This window comes from Macrobrachium nipponense, chromosome 8, assembly GCF_015104395.2.
Source record: "Macrobrachium nipponense isolate FS-2020 chromosome 8, ASM1510439v2, whole genome shotgun sequence".
Lineage (NCBI taxonomy): Eukaryota > Metazoa > Arthropoda > Malacostraca > Decapoda > Palaemonidae > Macrobrachium > Macrobrachium nipponense.
Window position 1 is genome coordinate 56,674,424 of NC_087203.1, and position 25,782 is coordinate 56,700,205.

Sequence of the window (25,782 nt, forward strand, 5' to 3'; positions counted from 1 at the left end):
CTACCATAGAATTCTCCCCTTCCACTATAGATGCTACATGACGTAAAAATCTTAAATACCATGGAATACTGAAAAAAAAGCAATCCCAGTTAAATACAGGTACGCCTCGTTTAATGAAGGGTTTCCGTTCCAGCGACCACATCGTTAAACGCGTTATTCTCTTTATTTCGACTAATAGCGTTAATTTTCAGTCATGTATTATACACAGAACTAGTTTACGGCATAGCCTACTACGTGGCAAAGTTCTGACAGTGCTTTTTATCATTTTATTGCTCATATATTATAACTTCATTTTATAGCTTCATAATGTATAATTTTCTGTAAAATAGTGTACTTTATTTAACACATTTAGCCTACATTACTGAGTTAGCCTACTAGTAAGTCAATACATTACTAAGGCAATACAGTACTAAACTTTTCTCAGAATCTGCATATTATTTAGCAGTGACTTTTCATATTCTCAATTTGGTGTTTCATAATTATCGTTGTTAGTTTCTTCATCATTTATTTTTATTGTAGAAGGTAATGAGATGAAAAAAATAATTAATGAATTCCAGCGATCACAGGGCATTTGAATGTTGCCATCAAAACGTAAACAAAGCACAACACATCTATTGAGGAAAGTGAACGCTAAACTATTCGCTAATGGGATAAGCATCTAGCATTGATCAAGATTTATGCTTGCACTTCTTACTTCTAGTATCATCTGATCTCATGGGTGACATATCGAATACATATTTAAATACACAGTTGTATAAAAAAAATAGCAAACTGTATTACATGTAAGTCTTTCAAGCATACTAAGAGTGCTAAATGCCTTATTATTTTGATTAAAAGGATTGACTTGGTAGAGAATTCTCAAGTGGAATATTTAAAAAAATATATTTATTTTCAAGTTAATATAAAAAACATATTGGACTTCACACGTTTTCTTTTCATTACTAAGAATTATTCTCACTAAAACAAAGGAGATATGGCATGGTTTTTGCTGTCTTGAAGTTGTAAACAAACGTGGCGCCACCTGTTCAGTCGCGAAACGAACTAATGGCGGCAGAATCAAGCCAACCAATGGAGTTCCCAGACCATAAAATGCCACCTTAAAAGGTTCAACTGTATAGCTTTTCTTTACAAAGTATATTAAAGCCTTATTTATTGTTTTGGTAGGCTAAATTATTGACTGAAAAGCCTTTCTCTTGGCCACCATTGGCAATGTTTTCATTTTCATTTTATGATTTTTCTCTTTATATTGTCATCGTGACTCCGAGTTTTTGTAAAATGAGTACATCGTTAAATGAGGAGTACCTGAACATATAAGAGTACTTTAAAATCTCCAATCCACGCAAGGAAAAATTTTGGTATTTAATCTCCGGTAGATGAACAGATAAATTTTCCATATTTCATATACCAAATTACTGATGATGAAAATTAAATTTTAATTATGAGTTAATACATATCAACTAAAAGGAAGTTTGCATGGTGTTTGCTATGATTTCTTATAACTAAAGAAAAATAACCTAAAATTTTTCCTAAAAAATGATCATATAGTTCTCCAAGAAACTCATGTCAAATGTTTACAATGACTTTCATTCACAGGGGCACATTTTTCATAATGATAAGGTAGTGTGAGAAAACGTGTGAAATGCAATAAATGCAGTATAGATTACATTATACGTATATGCAAAGATACATCAATCTCTCTGGTAAAAATGTTGTCAATTTAAGTATTTTATATTGGAAACCTCACATGATTTCCTGAAAATATTAGCTGCAAATAATTTACAAATTTATCTTGGAACAGCTGGCACATAGATCCAAAAATCTCATCTATGAGTTCTACATCATGTGTTCCTTCTAGACTGCATTGAATGCCAACAGAGAATCGAACTAATAGTGTAAAAGACGTAAATACTATTTTTAAATTAGATATAAGGAGAGTGGGATTCTAAGAAAAGAATTATTTACAAAATAATGAAACTGGATTAGTAACTGACTTAATTGTTAATGGGTTGAAGGGTAAATGTAGTTAGATTAGACTAGATTAATGAATTTGACTAAATTTTAATAGCATGTATTACAAAGAGCAACAGACAATATTTACTTCGATATGACAGTGTTACAACTAAAATCAAAATACTTTTGGCATCTGACAGAGGATAGAAATATATGTAGTATAAAGAAATAAGAAAAAAATGGACTTAAAATGTATGTACATAACAGACTAGGATAATATCAGAAGACCAAATCTTTCATTTTTGTCATGGACTAAAACTTAGTTGAAAGCTGTCATACACCAAATCTCTGGTGTTCTCAAAAGAAATCAATTAAGGCTGTCATTTTCCAAGAAGTATAAATGGATGTATCGAGTGTGTGTTAACCTTCCCGTTGCTTTAAGCTCCCAAAATATGTCTTAGCCAACTTATCTAGTGCATGTCTGACTAGCACTGGCTAGTGATTGATGTATGTAGTATTAATAATTAAAACATTTTGCATCTTGACTCAAGTAAGGCAGTCCCTGAGTTACGATGGTCTCGGTTTATGGGGCTGTAAGGCTCCAAATTCCCATTTATTCCCATTATTATTATGATGTTCCAGTTTACAGCGTTTCTTGGGTTTACATATAACATGCCATTAGGTACAGAACCCCGCCATAAACCAGGGACTAACTACCTTAGTTACAAAAATCGTTTACTATTTAACTAATTGAAAAATTATGAAACACCTGACATGGATTGTCCGTTTGAAAGCAGACAACATAATACTATCCAGAATTTTAGTGTCTGTTGATCCTTTATCACCAATTGGCAACTGTATACATTGAAAATCAGCAGACAATTATGAAATGCCTGACATGAACATTTTTGGGAATTGTGGCTGTTAATGTTTCCATTTACATGAAGTAGACAAGCTGCTATTAATCTAGAAACAACTTCCTTTACCTTGAACTAAGGAGAGATTACTGTTCTGTTTTGTAGTTACATTCTAATTCCAGCACTTGAAAAGAAAACTCCCTCTTAGTTCTATAGACTGTGGCACCCGACTATTAAGTTTCTTATGATCTGAGAGAGTAAAGTTGTCAGAAATGAGCTAGTGAGATCCACCAACTACCCAAGACCCAAATCCCACTTGTCAAATAAGTGTGGCCATTTCAAAGGCCAAAATAGTAGTCACTTATCTTGATGGCCTATTGCTGTGTCTCCTAAGAAGAGCCAACCATTGCTAACTGATGTGTAGTTATTCTTTAAAGAAGGGATATATTCTTGTTTTAAGGATCCAAATTAACCAATTCCCGTTTAATTGTTTCATCACACAACAAAGATTGTAATAAATACTGCTGAAGTAATGACTCGCATGACTTCCATTACTTTATTTTTATTTGCCTTTTTTTAGGACTGATTTTTCATTTTGTTTAATTGGTTATTTTCAGTGGAGGCTATATCTTTCTCTTTAGTTTATATTAATATTTTCAGTCACTACTTTAATTATATTGTAGAGGAAATGTTTTTCATTTTGCTTTTATATTCATTAGGAAATAGAATTACCGTACATTGCTTGCTCCAAATACATAAATAAGTAATTTTACTATACAATAAATCCTGATGAAATATATAGTTTTACACACGTGCTCAGACTTATTTATAAAATTACAACGTATTCATAGTAAAACTATTTTTTAAATATATATTAGAAAATTCATCTTGATCCTTCAAGTTTAGTTATGCATTAAAGTTTATGCATGTACTTCAGTAAATTAATATTAGCAAACTTAGAATTCACCAAAAGTTTGAGGGCTTTTGCATCATTGGAAGGAGTTCAGTGGTCCAGTTAATATGTTAAGTGTGAGGAGCTGTAATGCGCAAAGCATCAAATAGAGTATAAAGTTTAAGGATTTTTTCCCCTGCATTTCAGTATTCAGCTAAATGAAAAACTATGTGAATGGTTAAGCTTCCTGATGAAATGACAAAAATAATTTGAAGAATAATTCAATGGGAAGTTTGGAAGAAATGTAAATGATTAAGATACATAATTATTTTTGTTGCTTGCTTGTCAGGTTATTTTGCTTTTAGACAGATTTTTAAGGACAGGTTATTGCTTATATTGTTATTGCTTTTTGTTGTGGTGGCAGTGCACTACTGTTTCTTGTTTTGTTACAGTTGTCTGCATCACTCTTTTTTAATTACATTTTTTTGAAGAGTATTAAGAATATGCATATCTCATTTGTTATGTACTATCTGATAACCATTTTTTTATACATAGGTCCTGTAATTTGTCAAGACTATCTTGAGCAGAGGTTTGTTATTTAATGTAACTAGTAATCTTTTAATGAATATGTTGTAAAGATGTTGCAGTCTCCTTGCATAGAAGAATATAAGAAATCTGGTAAACACTGTATTTTGAAGTAAAAATTGATGGAATGCAGTACTATGGCCATGGGTTTTTTGTACAATTGATTGCAGGACAATTAATGGCGGTAAGGTTAAGCGCTTAGGCTGTGTGAAGTATTTTGTTGTGTATTTGGTTGCATTGTACATGTCAATCAGGAGTGAGGTTGTTACTTATTTCTAACATTAGTCATATGTACAGTATATGATTCCTGGTGGTTACAAATTGAATTTAGTAAAACAAATTTTTCCTTACAAGCCAGCATTTTTGTCTTATAAATGTCTAGACATTCTGCAGTTTTTTGTGTAACAGACAGAAGAACAGCATTTCTCTCCATGGGCCACCAGGAATGTCTTGCACCATGAGTGATCTGCCTCACTTTTTTGTCCAGAAATGATTCTGCAAGATGGGTTGGGCTAGGAGAAAGTACATTATATGAGTGATGGGTTGTTATTTAAAAGATTGTCGTTAAGGAGGAGGATCTGAGTTGCTGAAGGACATACAAAGCTGATTGCTACTTGATGTTATATAGAGAGCTCCTAGGGACAATGATTGTCAAGGAACCTAGGTTAGTTGACCTGCAAGGGTTGAATGAATAAAAACAAACTTCTAATAAATGTAAAACAAGGGATTTGTGTTGGTGAAGGCATCACCTTACCCAGAATAATACTATATAAAAATACTTACCTAGTCATAACCAAGATACAAATGCTAGTACGTACCGGGAAGACAGCGTATTCTATACAGTCGTAGGAGGTTATCTTATTACTGATGACAGAAGGAAGAGAAGGAATATGTTAGGCATTGTGTACTATTGTGAAACGGTCCTGAATGCTTGCGAGACTTTTTTTAGGAATCTGTTGCATAGTTCTAGTATGTAAGACTCTTCCAGAGAGAGCTTAATCACTTTGCCTTATTTTAAAGCTAAAAATTTCATTTTATGTTTTAAGAGCTTCTCAGCCAGAAATAAAATAATTTTGGAGACTTGAAAGGTATAGTACAGGTATTCTTTTTCTCTGATGAACACATGTATACTCCTGAAGCTCAACAGTTGTGATTGGGATGACCTATAGCACTGACAGAAACTGACTGTTACATACATAAAAATAATAACAGGAGAAAATCTGCTATCTAAGTGGTAGTAAAAGTGGTTTAAGATACCTTGCATGTCGCCAGCTACAGAGGTAGTTCCATTTCTCTTCGTAGATATTTGAAACTTTGCAAGGTCTGGTAATGCTTAGAAGTTTGTAAAAAAAAAAAAAAAAAAAAAAAAAAACCTATTTCCTAGTCATTGCTGCAACATTCCATGCTTCTTAGGATTCCTCAAAAAAGTGCTGATGACAAATAAAAAGATAAATGGGTTGCCTAATGAAAGCTAATGCAAACTAGAACATGCACAGACCTTGTTAACTAGTTAATGATGCACAAAACATAAATTACTAATACTGTACACAACCCACCACCAATAATTGTGAAAACACTACAGTCGTATGGGAACTACAGTACTTCCATTGTTGCAAAACAAAGTGTTGTTTCTGAAAAATGTATGATTTTGCATACAAGCAGTTACATAAGAGGCTTTTTACCAAGTATGTATTGCCCAAGTGAAAAAACTACAGCTAAAAAAACATGAAATAGAACAAAATTAGGGTGAAATATGGTGAAGAAAACAGGAATGGATAATAAGCTCTAATCATGCAGCAAGAAAACATTCTGAGAAAAGCTGCTTACTTATCTGTTAATGGTATGCTGTCAAAAAAGAGAATAAAGAGGGCTTCAGGTTTCAGGTGGCACAAATCAAATGCAGAAGGCTACAGCTCTTCTTGCTTATGTGAGATAAACCCATCAATTATTTATATCACTTGCTCATGGTCTTTGAATGTGCAGATGCGCAGTCTTTTATTTCACATATTCAAGAAGAGCTGTAGCCTCCTGCATTTGTGCCACCTGAAAACCGTGGCCCTCTTTATTCTCATTATTTGCCATTAACAGATAAGTAAGTAGCTTTTCCCAGAATGTTTTCTCTGCATGATTACAGAGCTTATTATCCATTCCTGTTTTCTTCACCCTAATCTCGTTGTATTTTCATCAGTTTCAGTTGTTCTTGTAGTTTTTCCACTTGGGCAGTGCATACTTGGTAATAAGCCTCTTATGTAACTGCTTGTAAGCAAAATCATACATTATTTAGAAAACAACACTTCATTTTTCAGCAATGGAAATACTACTGTAGTAGTTCCATCTGAGTAGTGTTTTCACAATTATTGGTGTTGGGTTGTGTACAGTAGTATTAGTAATTTATGTTTTGTGCATCATTAACTAGTTAACAAGGTCTGTGTTTGTTCGCATTTGCATTAGCTTTCATTCGGTACCATACCTTTATTTTTTATGCATCAGTAGTGCTTTTTGGGGAATCCTTAGGAGCCTGGAATGTTGCAGCAATGACTAGGAAGTAGGTTATTTTTTTTTTTTATAAAATTCTAAACATTAACAGACCTTGCAAAGTTTCAAATACCTACAAAGAGAAATGGAACTACCTCTGTAGTTGGCAACATGCAAGGTATCTTATACGACACTATTCCACCACTACTTTGATAGCAGATTTTCTCCTGGTATTGTTATTATGTATGAAACAGTCAGTTTCATATACTTAGTGTAATTCAAAGTTATGTCATCAGCAGAATCATTGTTTGCGAGTTTGCTGACAGAATTGTGCTCTTTTAAAGTATGTTAGTAGTAATATTTAGTTTTAATGACAAACTAAAAATGTGAAATCACTGGACAGGCCATTTTCATGGTAATAAATTACTGGTAAATTATCTCTCTTAAACAGTGTTGTAGCAAACAGGCTTACCAAAATTGCTTTTACTTAGGGCAAGTAACTAGACATTTATTTTTTTTGGATAATCATAATTGCACTGAAACTATTCGTTCGGTATATTTTGGGTTATTTTGCCCTGATTTTGATTTTTGCCTTTGAATATACTGAAATACTGATAGATATGCTGGATAAAAACTACTCATTCACATTTAGTTAAATTTCCACTTCACAATTTAAAAGAACAAGGCAAAAATGTTGTTCTCCTGCCCATGTAGGCATTGGAGCAAATAAAGCAGCCAAAGCTGCAACAATTACAAGACCTTAAGTTAGATAAAGGTAACAAATCAAAACAAATAAAGCTTAGTGTTAGAATATGGAATTCATCATATCAAAAGGATTGAGATGCACTAGTAGTTTTGACTAATAGAATTGGTCCCTTTTTTTACTTGACTAATGGCTACTTGTTTAGTATCCCACATGATCATGTCCCTTTATAGAGTGGAGAGAACAATAAAACCTAAAATTATTTTATGTTAATGTCCAAAATATAATTTTCAAGTACATAATTTTGTGTGTATTTGGAATTTGATAATGTACTTTTTTATGCATTTTTTAGTCATATTCTTTTATCTGCCACAATTTTTTTAGATTTAAAATGAGTTTTGATGCATTTTTGTGTTAATGAATTTATCATTGTTTATAGATCAGACAAATTTTTAATTTGTTCACTGATTTCATTGTAAATTTATTTTATGTTAGGTACAGAATACATATAAGCAAAACTGTAGACTTCATTGCTGGTACTTTATTGTATGTTTGATTTTATACATTATGTTTAATAGATTTTGGAATTTTTCCAATTGTTGATCTGATGTGAGGGATGTTCAGCAAACAGTGTTATTAATTTAGTGATGTATAACTAGTGGATGAAGCAAATTAACGGGTTTGTATATATACACCTGTACACTTTTCATTTGCTAGAAATAATATGACTGCTGTTTACACTGGATATTCAGTTTAGTAAATGATTGATAAGAAAATTTACATAAGTTACAAATGTTCCAGTTTTATTGAAACATTAAATTCTTATCATCATTTTGAATAGTCTGGGTGTTTAAAAAACTTAAATGTAGTATATTATCATGTTGAGTAAGCATTGTAAATAGACTGAATATTTTGATTTGTTTTCTTTAGCCGCACATCACCAGCACGTGAGATTACACCTACTCGTGAATATCCACGTCCATGGATGTTTGGAGCCAGGTACTACATTTCAGTCCCAATAGGAGGCTTAATGTTGACTTTTGGGGTTTGAAGTCTGATTGAAACTGCTTTACATTATGTATATTACAGTATATGATTTAATGTGAATGATGTTGGTCATGAAATATTTTAAGTTCTGTTTTCCTGTTCTGTCAAAATTACTAAATGTATTTCTTTTAGTATTATAAGTTGTCTATAATATGTATTACAAAAGATAAGCTTATTTAGTACTTTGGACTTGATATTGAACATTGCCATTAGAACGACACCACCTCGTGAGACATCCCCTGGAGCTGATCATGAAAGAGAATGGCCTTTATCTCATTTACGCTTTGCTACATCTACGCCAGCACCTACAGCTGCTGCTGCTGGCACCAATGGTGGTAGCCCTGCTGATGGAGGGAGAAGGAGAAGCAGGTTAGCAGCAACATGACTGCTGCCAAACCTTTTATCATTTCTTCATGTTAACCACTTGCATACTGTGCATAGCACTAGATTGTATTCTTTCTTTTTGTTCTCTTTAACGCACTGTATTTCATTTCCTCTGTCAGCTACTGTATTTTATTTCAAGAAACCAACTTCAGTCTATTTACTGCACTGATACTAACCATATCTTAGTTTGAATGATCTTAATCTAGGACCCAATTTGTGTTAGGTATCATAGGCTGGGTAACTAAAATCCAGCATTAGAACTTACGTATACAGTAATGAAATTGTCATAATTGTATGTTACTTGATAGCAGTAACATTCAAATGATGACTGTAGACTGTTGTTATTTTCTTACATATGCTGTAGGGAATACTCTAGTTACCCCGTTAAATTGGTAGTGTTTTTTGTATTTACAAAGACCTGTATGCTCTATCTTATTGTTAATCTCTCCTATTTTCTTTCAGCTTTCTGCCTGAATGGCATTTTTCAACTAACCGGCAGCTTTCATATACATTTTTTGGTATGACAGCATTTGCTCGTGGAAGCCATTTGAAAGAAATCGCATGATGCAGAATGGCAAATATTTCAAATTACATTATGTTTTATTATAAGTTTTGTTGTGATGATGCAGACTCAGAAGTCAAATCATGAAACTTCTGGTTGTGTTAGTAAGGGAACTAAATTTTATGCTTACAAAATTTTAATTATTTTGGTCTCCAATTTTACAGCAAAGCTAGTGTACGAGATGAGCCGCAAATCAAAAACCCACAAGCCCGTGCTTTGTGGGAAAAGTGGCAGCATGTTGGCTTCATGGCATGGGAACGTATGCGCCGTTTGTATGACAAGCTGAACTATCTGCAGGAGCTTGAGAAGCTTAAAAACTTCTCATGGGAAGAATGGCGCAAGAGGGTAGGCATACGTTTTTTAAAAAGTAAATACAGTGGTCACCTCGTATTCGTGGGGGATGCGTACCAGACACACACACACACGTTAATAATTAGAATAGTTGGAACCCCTATAAAAATGCTGAAAACAGCCTATTTTGTTAGTTAAAACTCAAGAAAAACCCACTAAAAATTTTCACACTTGGTTTTTTTAATAGTTTTATCACAAAAAGTACATTCTGTGATGAAATTGATAAAAAAACCCAGGAATTTTTGGATATTTCTCATAGAAAAATACCACGAATATGCAAATTTTCCGTGAATAATGCGGGGAAACGTTCCTGAGAATCCGCGAATGTGCGAGTCCGCGAATCTGGAGAACGCGAATACTGGGGGTCCACTGTACTTTATATACAGTAGTGTACATGTTGTATATTTTAATGTACAATAGTATTTGTTTTTATAACCAGTGTTTAAATTGTTGCTTTTGCTTTACAGTTTATGAAGTTCATGAACCACAAGAAGTCTCGTGTGACAGATCTGTTCCGAAAGATGGACTCTGACAATGATGGAGCTGTACCTCGCGATGATTTCATTGATGGCATCCTCAAAACAAGTATGACAGAGATGAGTATTTTGTTTTCTTGAGATATTGAATAGTACGTACTATTGTGGAATTTGTTTTAAGAATTTTTAAATCATATCCTTTTCTTAGTTGTGAAAGTAGATAAGTTAGCTAAAGCAAGGTACTACAATATAATATTCATGTATCATTAGGAATGTTTATTCTATGCAAGTTTTCTCTCTAGTGTTAAAGTAAATTTATTAAATAAGTAAATAGTCTGCAGTTTCTGAATGGTTAAGAAATTATTAATAAGTATGTGTCCAAAGTAATAGATCTATGATTCTGACAAAAATGTACAAGAGGGTGTAAATTTACAGCTTACAAGAATTTTGTAGCCCAGCATGATGGATGTGTTTCATGGGGATTTGAAGTGCATTCATCATTTTTACATTTCTTCTTGCTTTTTTTGTTTTTGAAGTGAAAACTATCAATATTATTTATTTCTGCAGAATTCCCAACAAGTCGTCTGGAAATGGGAACAGTTGCAGATATATTTGACCGCAATAGGGATGGTTATATTGATTATCAAGAATTTATTGCTGCATTAAGGCCTGACTGGGAACGTAAAGGGCCTTTGACTGATGCTGAGAGAATAGATGATGAAGTTCAGAAACAAGTTGCCAAGTGTACTTGCCGTCAGAAATTCCGTGTTCACCAAGTGGGAGAAGGAAAATACAGAGTAGGTTTTTATTTCCATTGTATTTTTGATCTTTGCTTTATTTTATATGTCTGAACATTTCTTGCAGGCTTCACATTTATAGCAGCGGCATTATTTCAATTATGTGAATTGTAATTATGTCTTTGTTAACACATTACAGTTTGGAGACAGTCAAAAGCTTCGTCTGGTTCGCATCCTACGCTCAACTGTTATGGTTCGTGTAGGAGGTGGCTGGGTGGCTCTTGATGAGTTCCTTGTCAAAAATGACCCATGCAGAGGTGAGTGAACATTTTAATTGTCCAGCTTTCTATCTTGAACCCAAATTAAACCTTTCTTTGTTAGAAGAATTGATAGGTTTTGCTGTATGATTGTTTTTCATCAGTGTTGTTGATGTATACAACACTGAGGTTGGATGCGAGTGAAGTGGAAGTTCCTTAAAGAAATTAATAACTGAGGTTTTTAAGTGGTGAATGGTGATCTCATGATAATTCTTGAAGTGCACTGCATTTTGAATCAGATTCTGTTGGTATCCACCGTAAAATCTAAGTCTAATTTTGAGTTATGAATATTTTCTGACATAAATTTAAATGTATTTTGGAGTGTGTATGATTCTACATTGCTATTTTCATTGTATTTTGATTGTATACAGTACTTGACATTGTTTGATTAGTAGAGGGTAATGAAGATGGTCAGCAGGTGATGGGATGATTGCATATTGAAGTGATTTACTTATTCATTTAAATAGTGATTCTAGAGCCACATGATTTCATAAGGAATCGAAATTGACAGTATTAATGTTGAGGGATCAGACAATAAGTTTGGAAACATTGTCTTGTTTGAAGTGAAGCATAGTACTTGCATACACTCTGGATTGTGACCTTAATCATTGATGATAATAGTGATATGAAGCTGTGAGAGAAAGTTGGTGGCTAACATATTAACCTGTAGTGTTTGCCAAGCCTGAGTGTAGCCTACCATGCTTATTAAGCCTTAGTAGAGTTTCAGAATAATTACAGTAGATCTAACCAATGCCATTACATTCAGTAATTTGCTTGAAGCTGCTGCTCTATCAAAATTCGTTTGATAATCATTCAATTTCAGTAAGGTTGTCTTCTTGCAAATTATTCAGGCATGTTTCAGTAATGTACTTTTAATTGTATATTTTTTAAAAATGAATGTTAGACTTTGTTACCTATAATCATATATGGTACTGTTAAGTGCAAAAATGTTGGGTGTTGATGATTAACTAAGGAATCTAACATGCAACTGCCATGGTTAACATAAATTAACAAGTAATTGCAACAATGTGCATCCAAGCAATTGACCAATTAACTCTTATATCTCTTCTCTCTTTCCCAACCCTTCCCACCTCTTTTACCCTTGTAACCTTACCTAACCTTGCCCTTGAACCCCACCGTCCCTTCTATTTGCATGCTTTTGTTGGGTATATTGCTTACATAATCTTTCAATAACTTTGCTTCCTCTGCAATGTTTTGGGGCTTGGATTTTGCACTGAATGTACATTTATGCTGGTACATACAAATATTTTTTCTTGCACTACATTTAATATGTAATGCTAATTTATAATACTACATGGCATCCCTGCTTCCAATTTTTTCCTCACGTCCTAATCCTTTTTCCAAAATACTCTGTACATACATATACATACATACATACACTAAACATCTGAAAATGACAACACTGATTACCCTGATTTATGGGGATTGCTTGGCCATTTGTAGTATGTCCATCTATACCTGAGTTAGAGCAGGTTGGAGAATTGGAACTTCATGAGCATGGGTGTCCACTCAGAGGAAAGTCATCTTCAGCAGGGTCCTGCCGTAGCTCCTGTAAGGTTCACTCTTTTAATATCTGGTTCTCAAGGAAATTGTAGCATATGAGTAATGCTCAATCATTGAAATTTTAGTTTGAAATTAGGCTTTTATGATGGATAGAGGGGACTAAATTTTCAAAATATACTAGTGTAGATACAAGCTTGGCTGAATTCCCCAAAAGTAATCTTAAAAGTTATTCAAATAAGGGATGCCCTTGATATTCTTTGGTCTCTGCTGTACTGTATATATTAGAGTAGAAAACTTTGGGTATATCACAAGCTATATGCAGTGTTAATTTTTTCCTGTCTGATCATGGTTTTATGTACACAAGTTGGCTGCTAGCAGAATTGATGTAGCCTTAGAATTATAAATTTAGTTACTTTAAGTAACATGCCAGAAAGAAATTAAAGTACTTCGTAGTTCAGGGAACAATGATGTGCCTGTGTTATCACTTTAGGTTCCAAGAACTAGAAAATGCAATTTTTGTAGGAAGGCTTTGGTTATTGTAAATCTATTATTTTAGAATGTCTTCTGCTATATTATACTTCACAAAAGTTTGATTAGAGTATCAATACACAAGTGACTGATAAATTTATATTATATCTTAGAAATGCAGTTTGTGTTAGAAAAGTGGTTTTTGGGAAGTTTTTTAGGGGTTAGCTTATTTGCTAGACTGTGGCTATATGTAGCAGTGCTTGTCCTCAGTGAGACATTTACAACAAAACAGAAGCATCGTGTTCATCAGTTTTGGTTCCATTTGACAGTTTGCAAAAGTTTACAAATGGATATTATTTTCTAGGTAATAGGTGTTGTTTCTCTTGTATATTTACCTTGCCATATTCAGTAATCAGAATCTTTTTAGTTTTGTTCAGTGATTTTCATAGAGTTTAGATTATTAGAACATCATTTTTCAACAAATGCTTGGACTTGGAAAAGTTTATTCCAGAGATATATCAGTACAGTGAACCCTCCCTTCCGCATTCGCCGGGTATGAGTTCCAAACACCCCATAGCTAAAATCCACGAATACTTAAAACCCCACGAAAAAACTTAGAATTGCCTATTTTGATAGTCCAAAAACAAGAAAACCCCTTTATAAAGGTTATACCTGAATATTTTAATAGTTTTATCAAAAAGTGCATTTAGTTATGAAATTGATATAAAGATGCAATATTTAGGGAATATTTCTCAGTGCAAAATGCTGCAGATAGGCAAATTTTACGCGAATAATGTGTAGATATGTTCTATAGAGAAATCTGTGAATAGCCAAGTCCATAAATCTTGAGAACGCGAATATGGGTCTTCACTGTATTTTGCATAAGGCATTGTTCATTGAAGGTATTCAGGGAAGAAAAGCAAGATTATAAAAGTAGTAGTTGCAATGCTTTCTTGTAAACCAGGTTTCATCACCTTTGGTACTGTGCAGTAGTGACTTGTTATACTGTAGTGCAAAGTGAATTTTTGTGAATATTTTGTTTTCAGTGCCTTGTTCATGCATTTATGGGCACATTTATGGGCAGACTTAATTCTTCTCTCAAGCATGTCTATTACCTTATGCTTTTTTAGCATTTTTCCTTGCCAGGGTCTAGAGGAATTTCCATTTAGTTGACTTATAGAAGTACAGGCAGTCCCTGGTTATGGGCAGGGGTCCATTTCAATGGGCTTGATGATAAGCAAACATCGCTATTAACTGAAACTCGGCTATTTATGGCACTTGGTGCCGATAATTGGAACTTGGCGCATGATGGCGTCAAAAATCACTGATTTTATGGTGCTAGACAAGCACTGTAAAACTGGATCACCATCAACCAAGTTCACCGATAACCTGGTACTGCCTGTACAATCATTCTGTATTAAGCTTGGAATACCAACATTTCCTTTACATTTACTGCCAGTCAGTGTCGTGGAAGAAAGTAACACTACATAAGCAAACTTTCTTTGAGAAAATGATAATGCTCTTTAGAAAAGAGTGAAAAGGTGATGACAAGCATTTACGTACTCTTAAAGTACCTCTACGTTTTGTCATTTTCATAACCCCTTCAACTCAGGAATTTATTCTTTAAAGTAGCTGCTTTACTATTGTCCTTCCCCTTTCAACTTCTATTGTTTTAGATGGTGTGCAAGTGAAACTCACCAATTCTTCCCATCAACTCTCCTGGATCCCACCAATTCCCTCATACATATTATATGTAAAAGAAGCCACTTGCTTGATTAGTAATTACCAAGGAATTTATATTTCTGTTGATTAGTGTGAGGCTTGTCACTTTCCTTTTTGCAAACTATAAAATTTCTGCATGAAAATGCAGCTTCAATGTGTCTAAACTTTGATACAGTATAGTAAGTGGAAATCAGCAATGAGGAGAACAAAGACATTGCTAGGTTTCCTGAGATTTTCCTTGAGAGAGAAACTCTTTGATGGTCATGAAACATAATCTTGTACAGAAGAAGCTGGTGAAAAAATGTTAGCTAATTCTGGCCAGATACTTACTTATCCCTAATGTTAAACCTCTGGCAATATGATACTCATTTAGGCCATCATTACAGAGTACATATAACAACACAAAGATTTTAGGCTGAATTTAGCAGCTGAAAATTCTCAGTTAGTTCTAAATCTGCATTCAAGATCTGTGTAATCAACAGAATTAAAGGCGCTGAAATTTTAGTGAGCGTTGCATTCTTCTACAGCTGGTAACTTATGGAGTAGGGTGGCTGGATTAAGGTTACCAAAACATGCTGTAAAAGTAAAGAAATATTTAGACATTGGACAAGTGATGGGCTGAGTAGAAGGATCTCACCTCAAAAGATGGCTTACCATAGGATTTTTCTAAGTACGTAACTGTGTCTGCAGTCAGAGAGTTTTGGTTAGGTTGCTTACATTGATCTGGGTGTATTGGTCAGAAGTGTGTATTGTTTACAGACTGTCAAGTAGCCATACCCTGATGGCACAGATACTTGGTGTTTTCCACATTTGACAAGTGTCAGCTTTGTCTTGTTCAAGTCTGTACATTGTCAACACATCTTGGTCGCCTTGAACTGGTCACAAAATCCTTAATAATTCTAGTTACTCATGTTTGAGCAAGCATTAACTCTGTTCTAGTGCAGTGCTTTACTGTTTCTTCACTGCATTAAGGTGTTCATTGTAATTTTTTCTGGGTGAATAAATCTACAGTCATGTATATTTCATGGAGTTCCCCATTCTCTTAACTGGGTTTTATTTTCACAGCAAAATCACTTTCTTAGCATTAGTGATGAAATATCTTAGATTTACTAGATCGCATTGCAGTTCTAGAAATGCATATTTCTATCTGTAGTTTGGAAAACCTTCTGTATACACATTTGCTAAGTAAATGTAAAATTGGGTCTTTTTTTCTACAAATATAAATTTAATTTTAGGTTCGATTTTGACACTTTTAGAGGGGTAGTTGTGTAACATTTTATAGGCATATATTTATCTCATTTATAAAATACATCTTAGCATATTTACATATAAGTACAGCATTACTTAAATAGGATGAGCATCTTAATTTGCAAGGTTATGATCTCCACCTGGAGTATAATCAAGGGATTCAAGTATAGTATGTTTTCTCTCTTGAGGATATTAATATCAATTCAGTTTTGTATTTTGCAGAATGTTGTACTATATAACTCCACAGCTTTTTGGCCTCAAATGTTTGTGAATGGTTTTGCATTTTATAAAAACATGATTCTCAGGAAACACTGCATAAGAAACTAGATTATGTAAATGATTTCTATAACACAGTAGACCAACCTTAACTTAAACCAGAGCATTTACTGGCCCTATTTGAATTGATTTCAAAGAAATAAATGGAGTTTTCATTCTTAAATGGGTTTAGGTGGCTGTAAATTGTATATAGAAATGTCATTTATTATTGGTATCCACAGATATGAACAGTTTCACTTTTCTTACTTAGATCACCACATTTACTTCATCCTCTCTCAAAATGTTTTTGCATTGTTGCTCTAATTTGCTTATTGTATGTGTGGTATGAGTGAGTACCTAAAAATTGCATGTTTTCATCATGTCAGGGCTTCATATATTTTTTCACATTATCATCATTTTCTTCATTACCATATATATAGTAATGTAATCTCTTGCCCAGACCATTTGTGTTTCATACTGTACTATATTTTTTCTTTGTGTTCTGGAGTGTGTGTAATGTTCTCATTGTTAAAATGACAATAGGGAGAGACTGAAATTTTATTTATTTATATAACTACAGAATTGTGATGACATAGTTACTATATTTATCAATAGATGGGATGAAAAAAGACATATGTTAGCACATAAACTGTTTTCCTTTAGTTCTTTTAGCATGCTTGGGTATTAGTTTTTCAGGCATGTTTTTATGTTTCTTTGCTATTATGTAACATAGTGTTTTATTTTGTCTTTTTTAAGTTATCATTGTAGATGAATGGCTAGTAGTATTTTAGTTTTATTTTTTCAGTGGAGTGTCACTAGCTAACATGTTTGCATTATTTCTTTTTTTTTTTTTTCCTTCCCTTCCCACCCTGGCCAACCCCTTTTCCATCCTTGTCACTACCTTGGGTTCTTTGTCACATTGTTTGACCTCGCTGCTGCTGCTGCTACCTCGTACCCTGCTCCTTTATTACTACCCTTACACCCCATTTCCTTAACCTTGCCAATTCACCCATGCCGTGCCACTCTACGTTCTTCGTGGACCTTATTTTGGCTGTGTCATGATGACCTGTGGCGGTCATTCTTCTTGGGATTTGAAAATCAAAACCCAACATTGTAGCCAAGGGTCGCACCAACGTGGAGTTACGCGAGCAGTTCATCCTAGCGGAGGGCGTGTCCCAGAGCATGGCACCGTTCAAGTCCAAGCCTAGCCCCAACAGTTCTGTGTCGAGTCAGTCTGGCGCACCTGCCCAGCAGCGCTCGCAGTCCCTGCCCAATTCCGGGCCTATTATTAAGGTCTGTTTTATTAGCAGCCTGTAAAATAATGCCCACACTTTACTGTATTTTTTTTTCTAAACTGTGTCAGTTAACTTAAAATTATATTTCTTGAGAAGTCAAGTGTGGTGCATTAGTTTTATTATGTCTTGCCAATGGGGATGTTAAGTTACCCAAGTTTTCCATCCTCCTTTGTATTATTTTTGTTCTTTTTTAAGTTTTCATTTATCTAATGCTCTTGATTTTTTTTTAGTAAAGTGTACTTCTGAAAAGTAGTACATGTCTTTTATCAGGCAAGAAATGTTTTGTTTTAGAAAATTTGTAAAACTTTCAGAAAAAAATAAGTCCCGTAGAAACTTAGATATTGAAAAGTTAAAAAAGAAAAATTAATGTTAAATCTCATGAACTTCAATAAGACATTGTGCTGCTGTAATGGATGGACTGATTTTGGGGCGACCCTCAAAGCTTCTTATTGTATTTTCATTATTTTGCATGCTAGAGCCTGGTTTTGTTGTAAAATAAGAAGCTTTTTGAATGCCCTACTTCTTTAAACAGGTATGTAAAGTTTTCCAGTGTAGATCATAGTGAAAGACAAACCACATAGTTTATAAGTTCTTCATTTATTATTTGCTGCTGCTTCTTCTTTTATGATTGTTTATTTCCTATATATTTTGTTTGAGTGCTTTTTTTTACTTCCTTTCCTAATACCCAAATAAATATTTCTTACTGAAATTTAGTGAAGTTAAAGAGTAGGATTCATTTGAAATAAATTCTTTAGAAAATAAAATTCTATGTACTAATTCTTTTCATCTTTAAACTGCATATACTACAAACTTCTTTCTGATATGCTGCTCTGTTTGAGTCATTCGTTTTGTTTTTAGTGTTTCTTGCATTATTATTTTACTACAGTGTATGTATATGGTTTAAGCAGTACTATGGAGAGGTAATTTGGTTCAATAGGGAATTTCCATAATGATTTTGAGATTTTATAAGTGTAAACTCTTGTACATAATTCTACTGTGAATTTCTTTTGCATTGAAATTTGTTTACACAAGTAAGAGAGTTAAATAGCATGTGCTACAAGCTCTTTTTTTGTACATTGTATTTTAGTGCTACAACATAACTTCTTACAAAGCCATGATATTACTAATATATTATCACAAGTTGTTGCATTTGTTGTTGAAAGCACTGTTTATTGCAGCTCATTTTGTTATGGCTGAATTGCTGCCCCTCTTTGAGCAAATTCGCCAAAGTGAATGTGATGGATCCCCCAGTGCCACTCTGTGCACAATTCGAATGGGGCATTCTGTGGGTGCCGTGTTCCACAGATCAGACTCCTCCACAAGTTCATCCATGGTAGGGGCCCACCAGGCAGAGTGTGTGCAAAATGTAGGCTGTGCTAGATTTGACATACTTGGTGTTCTCAAGATGTAGGTTTGCTCATTTGGTTTCAAGTGCTTTCTTTCTTTTATGTAAACTGACACTTCTGAATGAAAGCTGTTAATATCAAATTCAGACAATTTGATATTTACTTGTGTCAGTAACTAGCAGTTTACTATATATGGTACATGTGAATTGGGCTTTAGTTGTTTATGAAAGTGGCTCTTTGAATATGTATGCATTATTTCCCTGCATCTCTTAACATAGAATTCACTTTACTAACAATACAGGAATGGTATTCTTGGTTGACTCTTGCACTAAATTATCTGCCCATCCCCTGTAGTCCATCCACTAGGTTATGAGCTTTAAACTTTTATATCTACTTGCTGAGAAGCTGTTTATTGTTTGGCATGGCCACAAACAACTTGTGTATTAAACAATTTAGACCCTATTCTAGCCTATTGTTGGGCATAACAGCTGATTGATTCCCGAGTTTGAAATGTATCAGATGTAAGGATTTCCTGGTTTTATTTCTTTGGTGTCTAAATTTAAGTTCCAAGATATTGAAAGTCCTGTGGAGATTGTTCATGTGGTTTGTCTTATCACACACAAGCTCCTATTCCGGGATCTGACTCTCTCTATTCACAAATGATGGTGGCTTATCAACAGATGGTAAGTACAGTTCAGCATTGTGTTTTTCTCTACAATGGATCTCACCATATTTCAGCATAGTATATTACAGCCATTTTTATCTGAATTGTTTTTGAATACTAAAATGAGAAGACATTGTAGTATTTAAGAGATAAAATAGTAGGGCATAAATTTCCTTAGATTAATTTTTGCAATACCATTTGCAGTTGTGAGTACAGTAATTATTTAAGCTTGTCAGTACATATTATTTAGAAAATTAATATCATCCTTAAGTTAAGATTTCCCAATTGTGTAATTTTGAGGTTTTGACAAGTTGTTGGTCATTAGGTTCGGGAAAGAACAGCCAAGAGTTCTGCTATGGGCCGTGCTTCATTCAGTGCAGGCACGCCTGATTCCTCGTTTGCTGAAGAAGGTGGTTCTTCATCATTCCATCTCAGTGGAAAACGGAAGGCTTCCGCTCCTGTTACATCCCGTTCATCTTTCAATACCTCAGGTATTTCATTTTTGTGCTATTTTACTATCTAATCACTTTTTGGAATGAAGAAGTTATTCCTCTTGTTGTACTTTGATTTTTAAATGGTGTATTTGTTGACTTAACATGATGGATTTGCTCCTAATAGGGAATGGAAACTGAATGAAGATTAAAGTGAAGTTGGGCAGCTAGATGGAAGAGCCTTAGGGATACACATTGTTGTGAAAGAATCTGTTGAAATTGATGTTCAGATTTCATAGTTTTATTGGTCTTTTTCTAGGGAAGGGCTTAAAAAAGGGATTTTGACGTAGGAAAAATCTATTTCTGGGCGAGGAAGCCGTGTCGCCCAGTGAAATGTGTCCTCTTTAGCACTATTTCTAGTAAAATATTGCTATGATACCAGAGAACTGCTAAATTGGACATGTCAGGAGTCTCTGACTCGCTCACCTAAATAAAAGGTGTCGGTAACGCTATATAAATGCTAATTATATATCTTGAATGCTTTTATCAGTTTAACATACTTATTCAATTGTTAAATCTTTAAATTGTGCAATGACATACTCAGCAAATTGAAACTTGTAATGCTGGAAACCAGCATGATTGTTACATTGTTTAATGTTCAGTAGGCTGCTTTTAACTATATAGGTTACTAACTTTGTTAATGAATTCTTGTCTGTTAAGCCTTTTTATAGAATTCCATATTTACATCCAATCAGTTGTGAAACTTAGTTAGATGGCAGGATTATTACAAAATGTTGTGAGTGCATTTTTATGAAAATTATACTGCCGAGTTGGGACTTGATATTGGCAACACTTGACTAAATATTTGGGAGATAGGTGAGCATGTAACCTTTTGGAAGGAGAAACATTTGGTGGTGTGTGGGGTTGGGGAGGGACTACTGATCCTAGTTGGAGGTCTGGGATTTGAAAACATCTTAATCTTTGTAATAATATGGAAGTATAAAAGATCAATGTATGCCTACTTGGTTAATGAACTTTTCTTTTGCAATGTCTTCAAATTTTTTTATATTTGCCTTTATATGATTTTTGTACAAGTAACTTACCCCAGCAGATATATACTTAGCTATAGACTCGGTCGTCCCGACAGAATTTCAAAACTCGCGGCACACGCGACAGGTAGGTCAGGTGATCCACCATTCCCGCCGCTGGGTGGCGGGGTCTGGAACTATTCCCGTTTCTAAGTCATAATTTCTCTGTCGGTTGAACGGACAACACCTATTGTTCGTTCCTCCATCTTGGATTTCAACTCGTTTGCCGAGAATTTGGATTGGTTTTTTGGTGACGTATTCTGTTTTTTCTCTGGCTTGGCATACGCTTATTGTGGACTGTTTTTCGACTTTGGTTTTGACTACTCTTTCACGATGTCTGACGCTAAGGCTTCACCTATGTTTAGAGTTTGCAGTAGGGAAGACTGTAAGGTTAGGCTGCCTAAATCGGCATTAGATCCGCATAGTATTTGCGCTAAATGCAGGGAGAATGAATGTTCTTTTATTAACACCCTGTGTGGAATGCGAGAACCTTACGGAGCTTGAATGGAAGGAATTATCTTCATATGTTAGGAAGCTTGAGAGAGATAGAGTGAGGAAGGCTTCAGCTAGGTCATCTAGTAGATCTTGCTCCTTAGAACAAGAAATTAACTCTCCATCTAACAATTTTCCCTTAGCCTCAGCTGCTTCTCCCTGTTCTGAATCCAAAGATTCTTCATCAGAGAGGGAAAATGTAAAAGCTTCAATTAAGAAACTTCAAGCTCAACTACGAGCTCTAAACCAAGGTAAGAGTGGTGATAGTGACTTGTGCAGTGTCCCCAGTGCAGTGGAGGGGGCGTCTGACCGGTTCCTCATTGCTCCTAGGCCTAGACCTCTTCCAACCTCCCAGGACCAGGGAGGAGGAATGTCGAAAGCCGCAGGGAGGATGCAGAACATCCCCAACGGTCAGGCGTCCCTTCGGCAGATCCTGTTGTTAAGTCCCAGGCTGCCTCGGATTGCCGCAGAAAAGGCGTCCTAAAGGAGTGTTTTTTCGGCCTCAGACTCTTCCTCTCCTAAACGAGGATGGAGTTCGACCTCCCGTTCGCGCCCTTTGAAGAGAGCCTGGAAGGCGCCTAAAGGAGACGCTGCTGACTCCAGCCCAGAGCGTTTTCCCGAGGATTGGCCTTCGGGACCTAAGAGGACTAGGCAAGAGGAGCCTGCTCTTCAGGATCCGACCAAGAAGTTTTTGGTTAATCTGCAAGAGCAGTTAGCGTCGCTCGTAGGCTCTTTTGCTAAGGACTCTACAAGGAGGAAGGATGTCTCGCTCCCTGTTAAGAGTTCCTCTAAGCGTCCCTCTAAGCGTCCTTCGTCGTATAGGAGAGAACTCTCACGATCTCCAGGGCGTTTATCGCCTTCGTCAAGGGACTCGTCGGATAGGAGTTGTTCTCCTGAGAGAAGAGCCCTTTCGCCCTATAGGCTGGCTTCCCCGAAGCGTCCTCTTAGACTCAGCGCATCGAGCAGAAGTCTCGATCGGTTTAGCTACAAGGAACCGGAAAACCGATTTTAGGTATCAGGATCCCTTGGGTCTTCAGGACCAGGAGCAGACAGGCGCAAAGAGGCAGCAAGACGCAAGAAAGAACGTCAAGAGCCTCTTAGAACGCTGGATTCAGGACGTCAGGATTCTGCTAGAAGGCAGGAATCAGGACGCTATGAGCCGGACCGCCATGAGTCAGGGCGCCAGGAGTCAGGGCGCCAGGAGTCAGGGCGCCAGGAGTCAGGGCGCCAGGAGTCAGGGCGCCAGGAGTCAGGGCGTCAGGAGTCAGGGCGCCAGGAGTTAGGACGCCAGAAAACAGGACGCCAGGAGTACGTTAGGCGTCAAGTGTTAGGGCGCCAAGAGCCTGTTAAGCGTCAGGAATCAGGACGCGGGGATCTTTTCAAGCACCCTGAATCAGGACGCCAGGAGCCTAGCAAGCGCCACGAACCCGGCGAACCTAGACAACAAGAGTCTAGTAGGCACAAGAGTGTTGCCGACAGACAGGAGCCTCACTCTTCGTATAGGAGTGCTAATGTTCCGCGCTCACCCCTTCTCGGGAAAGGAGTTCTTCTCCCGGGAAGAGCCAGATCACTCCAAAACGATCTCCTTCTGTAGATCAGTTGGACCAGGTATCGGAAGACGAAGAGCCTGTAGATGTAGCAGTTTCGGACTACAAGAGACTTTCTCTTTTGCTGCTAAAGGAGTTCGGAGACTCCCTTCATCCTGCGGACCCTCCTTCACCAGGATCGTTGATGTCCAGCACTAAAGCTCTCAAATCGTCTTCCTTCGTTAAGATGCGCCCCGCTCTTTGTATGAAAAAGGCATTGAAAACTTTTTCAGAGTGGTTGACTTCCAGAATGAAGCGGGCAAGACAGTTATTTCCTGCCCTCCTTCCAAGTTAACAGGCAAACAGGAAATGTGGTACGAGACCAAAGAGCCGATGGGGTTAGGTCTGCCTTCTTCCGCGGATGCGGATTTTGCGTCCTTAGTGGACTCTTCTAGGAGGAAGTCGTTGCTGTCTGCTAAGGCGACTTGGGGCATGTGTGAGCTGGACCACCTTCTAAAGGGCCTCTTTAAAACCCTAGAAGTCTTCAATTTTATGGACTGGGCGTTAGGAGCATTAGCGAAGAGAGCTCAGGACACGGACTTTGTTTCCATGGAGGAACTTTCGAGCGTCCTGGCTTGCCTGGACAGAGCGGTCATGGACGGTTCTGTGGAAGTTGCCTCTCTTTTTGGAACGGGAGTTTTGAAGAAGAGATCTGTCTTTAGCTCGTTCTTAGCAAGAGCAGTATCACCCTTGCAAAGGACATCTCTTCTTTTGCTCCTTTATCCCCGCACCTTTTTCCACAAGAGACGGTTAGAGAGGTTTCGAAATCTCTTACGGAGAAGGCAACTCAAGATCTCCTCACGCACTCAGCCAAGAAGTTTAGGCCGGCAGTGCCGATAGAGAAGAAAGAGAGACCCTCTTTTGTTCAGCCCATTTCGAGGGGCTCCTCTTCTAGAAACCCCTCTTAGAGGTCGAAGACCAGAGAGAAAGAGTAGACCATCTAGAAGGTCCTTCGGGAAGTCTAGATGAACAGCAAGTCCTCCAGACGAAAGTAGGCGCCAGGCTACTCCACTTTGCCAAAGTCTGGGCGCGGAAGGGAGCGGACTCCTGGTCCCTCTCTATCCTGAAAAAAGGATACTTAATCCCCTTCAGGGAAAATCCTCCCTTGACGACAACTCCAAGGGAGTTAACCGCCAGATACTCGGATCCGGTCCGAAAGCTTGCTAGTTTGCAAGCAGTGGAACAGATGATTTCCAAGGAAGCGGTAGAACTGGTTCAAGATCTCCAGTCCCCAGGATTCTACAATTCGGCTATTTCTGGTACCGAAAGCAATTCGGGGGGATGGAGACCAGTTCTAGACGTCAGTGCCCTGAATTTCTTTGTCTTGAAGAAGAAATTTTCAATGGAGACGTCTTCCTCTGTTCTATCTGCTCTTCGTCCAGGGACTGGATGGTGTCCCTGGACCTTCAGGATGCGTATTTCCATGTGCCAATTCATCCGGCAGCAAGGAAATATCTGAGGTTCATGTTCCAAGGGAAAGTGTTCCAGTTCCGAGCGATGTGCTTCGGACTTTCGACTGCCCCTCAAGTCTTTACGGACATCATGAAGAATGTAGCTTATTGGCTACATCTGGAAGGGATCAGGATCTCGTTATATCTGGACGATTGGCTAATAAGAGCCCAATCGGAGAAAAAATGTCTGGAGGACCTTTTAGTGACTCTAAAGTTGACAAAGTCCTTAGGACTTTTAGTAAATCACGAGAAATCCATGCTGACTCCCCAGCAAAGTATTGTCTATCTGGGGATTCAGATGGATTCTCGGGATTTTCTAGCGTATCCTTCACAGGAAAGGAGAGAACGCTGCCTAGAAAAGGTGTCAGTCTTCTTAAGGAAAGAACATTGTTCCGCGAGGGAATGGATGAGCTTGCTGGGGACCCTCTCCTCGATGGAACAGTTCGTTTCCCCCTTAGGAAGACTTCACCTACGACCCCTTCAATTTTATCTGAAGGAGAAGTGGGATTGGAAGTCAACATCTGGGAGAGACTTTTCCAATCTCGAAACGGATCAAGGAGAATATCCGTTGGTGGTTAGATCCACAGAAACTAAGCAAAGGAATCTCCCTTCGCTTACAGAACCCGCGCCTAGCGTTGTTTGCAGACGCCTCAGATTCAGGGTGGGGAGCGACCCTAGGTTCGCAAGAAGTGTCAGGCATTTGGGAAGGAGAACAAGTGTCCTGGCACATCAACAAGAAAGAGCTAACTGCCATTCATCTAGCTTGGTTCATTTCGAGGAACAGGTCTCAGGTCTGGGGATTCAGATTCACTCGGACAACACAACAGCCCTCGCTTATATAAAGAAGCAAGGGGGGACGCATTCCTTTTCCCTGTA

General features: G+C 36.7%; 1 protein-coding gene across 1 annotated transcript in view; it reads left to right on the forward strand.

The window, feature by feature from the left end:
- Window positions 1–25,782, forward strand: part of LOC135222792 (microtubule-actin cross-linking factor 1-like) — a 293,750-nt gene that overhangs the window by 243,258 nt on the left and 24,710 nt on the right. Inside the window, 9 exon segments of the mRNA XM_064261077.1 lie at window positions 8,393–8,461; window positions 8,723–8,878; window positions 9,620–9,800; window positions 10,274–10,391; window positions 10,850–11,079; window positions 11,219–11,336; window positions 12,801–12,908; window positions 17,671–17,846; window positions 20,184–20,349. Of these exon segments, the coding sequence (XP_064117147.1) occupies window positions 8,393–8,461; window positions 8,723–8,878; window positions 9,620–9,800; window positions 10,274–10,391; window positions 10,850–11,079; window positions 11,219–11,336; window positions 12,801–12,908; window positions 17,671–17,846; window positions 20,184–20,349 (1,322 nt within the window).